The sequence below is a fragment of the Pterocles gutturalis genome, unplaced genomic scaffold (genome assembly GCF_000699245.1).
Source record: "Pterocles gutturalis isolate BGI_N339 unplaced genomic scaffold, ASM69924v1 scaffold14948, whole genome shotgun sequence".
In the NCBI taxonomy this organism is placed as follows: domain Eukaryota; kingdom Metazoa; phylum Chordata; class Aves; order Pterocliformes; family Pteroclidae; genus Pterocles; species Pterocles gutturalis.
The window spans coordinates 1,322-1,629 of NW_010120705.1; the positions used below are offsets into that span (position 1 = coordinate 1,322).

A 308-nucleotide genomic window follows, 5' to 3' on the forward strand; every position below is an offset into this window, starting at 1 on the left:
CTTCATCCTCCGTGCCGTGGATGATGAGGACAGGAGAGGTGATTTTGGAGATCTTCTCGATGCTGCCAGGGTGGGTGGGGAAGAGATGAGGGGGGGGTAAGTACAGGGATCAAGGCACTCCCGTTCCTCCTGCCCCCCAAAGCACATCCCCTCGGGGACAGGGACCAGGAAATGCTTTTTGATCCTAGTAGAGCACAGGGACATGGAGCTTCTGCCAAGGAAGGACGAGGACTGGACAGTGGTGACAACAGCCCCGTGGGACCCAGACAGTGCTGACGGAACCCGCCCCAGGACAGCGTGAGCCCCTC

General features: G+C 59.7%; 1 protein-coding gene across 1 annotated transcript in view; it reads right to left on the reverse strand.

Annotated features, from left to right (window-relative positions):
- Position 1: 1 nt before the first annotated feature.
- LOC104464328 (alpha/beta hydrolase domain-containing protein 17A) overlaps positions 2-308 on the reverse strand; it is a gene marked incomplete at both ends in the record, with an annotated part of 1,948 nt that continues 1,641 nt past the window's right edge. The window contains one exon of the mRNA XM_010077000.1: positions 2-62. Within this exon, the coding sequence (XP_010075302.1) occupies positions 2-62 (61 nt within the window). The remainder of the gene's footprint in view (positions 63-308) is intronic.